The 4,481-nt window shown below is 44.2% G+C and overlaps 1 protein-coding gene across 1 annotated transcript in view; it reads right to left on the bottom strand.

Annotated features, from left to right (window-relative positions):
- Positions 1-2,977: 2,977 nt before the first annotated feature.
- LOC104984810 (interferon alpha-H-like) overlaps positions 2,978-4,481 on the bottom strand; it is a 2,386-nt gene continuing 882 nt past the window's right edge. Inside the window, exon 2 of the mRNA XM_010834742.1 lies at positions 2,978-3,068. Coding sequence (XP_010833044.1) covers positions 2,978-3,068 — 91 coding nt within the window. The remainder of the gene's footprint in view (positions 3,069-4,481) is intronic.

The following is a 4,481-nucleotide window of genomic DNA, read 5'->3' on the forward strand; positions in this document are numbered from 1 at the left end:
TTCTGAGTTAGCAAACTTTCAGTGCAGCACAGCTGGGAATGAGCTGTGGCAGAGGGGAAGCATGAGGCCAGTGTGAACAACAGAAAGGCTGGGCCATGGCTGCTCTGACAGAAGCTCACGAAGGTCAAGTCCAGGTCAAGTGACTGTCCTTTGCTTTTCAAGATCAGCTACCTCATTTTTCTTTCAATTAATGCATGAGGATTAGTTTCAGGAGAGAAGTAAGAAGTCAAGCCCATCACCTAACAAGAGATGGACAAGTAGAATGCCAATTGCTGGAATACTAACCCTCACTGGCAGTGTCTTAGAGACCAGCCTTGTTGAGCATCTGTCTAGGTAGTAAATCCACTCAGGCAGTGAGAAGATGCTTTGAAAAAAACTAGAATGAAATAGAATTAAATGATTCCAAAACATCCTGAACTTAATCTGGATAATAGTAATTATGATATTAAAAATAATCGCTGAATTTTATTGCCTGCTACTAATGGACTAGTCACTTTTCAAGTTCTTTAGAATTTTAACTGAATCCTCTCATTAATTCTTAGGGTCCCACTTACTTATACTCCTGGAGAAAAATATAAATCTAGAGAAATGAACTATTCCAATCATAGCAAAGATTCAAAAGCAAACCTTGGGGGCTTTGATTTGTCTGAACAATCCAATTTAAAAAAAAAAAGGAAGGCTGCAAATGGACATGACATTAAGGAACCAATGAAATAAGTGAGGAGGAGAGTGAGTTGACAAAGACCCCTTAATCCATTTCAGATGCCAAAGGGTCATGACCTATTGTTTTGTAGGGCCACAGTGTGTAGTCTGAAGTCCGCAAAATTACGATCTAATCATAACTAGAGAAAATCACTATTAAGTAATTGGAAGGGAGTAGATTGTTCTGCCAGCTAAAAGTAAAGCAGGAGTTTACTCATTGTCTAGTGGTTAGGATCCAGCACTTTCACTGCTGTGACCTGATTTTAATCCCTGGTTGGGGAAGTCCGATCACACAAGCCTCCTCGAAGTCTAAGCTTTTATGAGTGGTTTCTTCAATGAAATATAGTAAAATAATTTTATTAACCCTATGAGAGGTAAGCCCTACTTTCTATGTATTTAAACCTCTTGAACTTTCTTGTGAGCTTGCTGCTGCTGCTGCTGCTAAGTTGCTTCAGTCGTGTCCGACCCTGTGCGACCTCATAGACAGAAGCCCACCAGGCTCCCCTGACCCTGGGATTCTCCAGGCAAGAACACTGGAGTGGGTTGCCATTTCCTTCTCCAATGCGAACAAAGAAAAAGCAGGTAACAGTTTCTCACCACATGAGTTCTGACGTTTCTCCTTCAGGATGACAATGAAAATATCTTTCCACATCAGGTTCTGCAGAATGAAGTCTCTACCCACTGCAGTCCCTGACCTCCAACACGCCCTGATAGGAGTTCAGGGTTGAGATCAGGAACGAGGCACTCTGTGCTCTGGGAAAACTGACACAACAGGCCTTCTGATAGTTAAATAATTTCTGGAGAAAATTGATGAACCCAATTTTTACAAATTCTCATGGGTAGAAAAGCTTTAAAATCTTTCAGAGAGACATCTGTTCCTCCTGATTCTCAGCCACTTTCTCCCAAGGTGTGAGATTATCTGCACGTCACCCCTTCACCACAGTCGCATGCATACTGACCTCCTCTACGTCTGTGGAGCAGTTCCTCAGAGCTGAGGGGAGGCTGTCCTCTGGCCTGTAGTCCTCAGCAAGTCCTCCCAATAAAATGAACTCTGGGGAGTCATGTTTTTGGGTGTGTTTTTTTTTGGTTGACAAGGACCCCTTCCAGGACACCTCCTCAGGTAACCTGCTGTTCTCATTCTCAAGGAAGACACCTGTGTTTCTCACCTCCAGTCCAGCCGGGTCATCCTGGTGTCTACTGATGGAGTCCAGTGAAGAACCGCTACTCTATTTCCCAACTTTAGGTCAAGATGTGGGTGTTGAGGAGGCCTGTGTGTGACCAAGATGGAACCGCATGTGTGCTTCCTGGACAGAAGCAGTGAACATTTTTCTCCTTGGCAGGGAGAAACTGGCTTGAATTGTGAAGTAAGCCTCAAAGCCTTGTATAGTTATCTTTTTAAAAAATTTCTAGCTCAACCTATTAAACATCATTAAGTAATACTATAGAACTGACATGAAAAGATTATTTAGAAAATAATTTGTTAATGAAATTATATTTTTAGCAGTAATATCAGAATGTTTTTTACTTGTTTAGGACCCTAATCCTCAGGAAGGTTTCCAAACCTCTCAATGTACTTTACATGTTCCCTGAGGGGCTTCCATGGTGGCTCAGTGGTGAGGAGCCCACCTGCCAATAGGACCACATGCGGTCCTAGAGGATGCGCACGCTGCAGAACAGCTGAGCCGTGTGCCGCAACTATTGCCCTGTGCTCTAGACCCTGGGACCCCCATTACTGAAGCCAAGTGCACCGGAGCCTGTGCTCCCCAACAAGAGGAGCTACCACAGTGAGAAGCCTGTGCACCACAAGTGGAGAGGACCCACCTTTGCCACAACTAGAGGAAAGTCCAGGCAGCAATGAAGACACAGCACAGTGAAAAATGAATAAATAAATAAAATTATTTCAAAAGTCCCTCTGACTTTACATATAGCTACTGAGTGCTGTATGTCCCAGCTGGAACGAAGAGAAAGATGACTGATCCATCAATGTCCTGAAGATTGCCTACATTAAATACATGAATTTCCACAAAGATCTTTGTTACTTTGAGAAATTGTATTCTTCCAGTGTTCACTTTACTAACATATGTCCTACAAGGAAAGCTCTGTCCCACTGTTGCTAAACGTATTAAAAGCCCTGCCTGTGCCCCTTCTATTCAATCTTGTTTGATCTTTTTTGTCTCTCAGAGATACAAAGACACCATGATGGAATTTAAGAGCTTCCTTGGATTGCATTGTCCCCAGGCACCTCTTGCCCTGCTCTGTGATAACTTGCTGGGTCCTAAGGAAGAAACAAGTCTGCAGCTGTGACGGGAGTGACCCTCGTGCCTTCCAGGACTCTGCAGGCTGCTGTGCTGTGAACGTCACCCGTGCTGGGGACACAGCTGGGGACACAGCTGGGGACACTCGTGCTCTGTCTCTGTGCTCTCAGCATCGCTTCAGTCTTCTCAGTCTCTGAACAGGAATGTTGTGGAGAAGCACTTGCCTCAGTGTAGTTCATCTGTGTTGTTCTGTGTCCTGAGGACCTGCCGCTGCTCCACGAACACTTTGAACATCTCTGTTCTCCTTCCAAGTTCTCAAGCTGCTGCTGACTTTCAACTCCAAGTGCCCAGTGTTTTGGGCTTTTCTCAAATGAGATTCCTGAACCAGGTGAGTTCCTCCTAGTGCAACCAGCACATGGATTAGCCTAGGTAGACACTCAGAGGAGAAGGCAATGGCACCCACTCCAGTACTCTTGCCTGGAAAATCCCACAGACAGAGGAGCCTGGTAGGCTGCGGTCCATGGGATCACAAAGAGTCGGACATGACTGAGCGACTTCACTTTGACTTCTCACTTTCATGCATTGGAGAAGGAAATGGCAACCCACTCCAGTGTTCTTGCCGGGAGAATCCCATGGATGGCGGAGTCTGGGGGGCTGCCGTCTATGGGGTTGCACAGAGTCGGACACGACTGAAGTGACTTAGCAGGAGCAGATCCTCCGAGGAGCCCCTGGTGTCTCCACCATTGTTCACTGTGGGGCGGGGTTCCCTCTATTTACTGTGTTTCTCTGGGAGGATGGACAGTCTGGACCTGCAGTGCTTGGCAGGCAGGGCAGGTGAAGTCATAGGAGAGTGTCTGACAGATCTAGAACTTTCACTCAGGTTCTGCTTTTAGTTGGTGGTTTGCAATCGTAAGGGGAAATTGACAACCAGAAACCATAATGGAGAAGAACACAGCTGTATGAATGGAGAAGACACCTTCATGCATAGTGAATGAGGAGCGCACACTGGGGATTTCTACACTGGGAGGAAGTGAATGACTGTGATATTTGAGTGTAAGGATAAGATATGCACCTGACCTCTCGCCAACTGAATACCACGTCTTCAAGCATCTCTACAATTTTTTTCCAGGGAAAAAAATTCCACAACCAACAAGAGGCAGAAAATCCTTCCCAAGAATTCATCAAATCCTGAAGCATGGATTTTTTTTTTGATGGTTGTTTTTAGGTTACTTTTTTTTGAAAAAAAATCAGAGTTACAAAAAGCACTGGAGTGGTTATGTTCCCTTCAAGGTCCTCAGAGCAACAAAAAACAGCTAGAGCTAGAGTATTTTTACTTCTAACATGCGAATCCTAAAAAGGGCTCAAGGAATCATAAAATGCAATTTTTAATCAAGCTGCCATTCAGGCTTGGTGGCTCTGTTTTAACGAAAAAACAAAGTAAGTCTTTTACAGTAAGAATTTAATAAAGGAAGAAAAATCATAAACTGACTAAATACAAAATATACATTTTCCCATAAGTGTACA

The sequence above is a fragment of the Bison bison genome, unplaced genomic scaffold, assembly GCF_000754665.1.
Source record: "Bison bison bison isolate TAMUID 2011002044 unplaced genomic scaffold, Bison_UMD1.0 scf7180017845452, whole genome shotgun sequence".
NCBI classification, from domain to species: domain Eukaryota; kingdom Metazoa; phylum Chordata; class Mammalia; order Artiodactyla; family Bovidae; genus Bison; species Bison bison.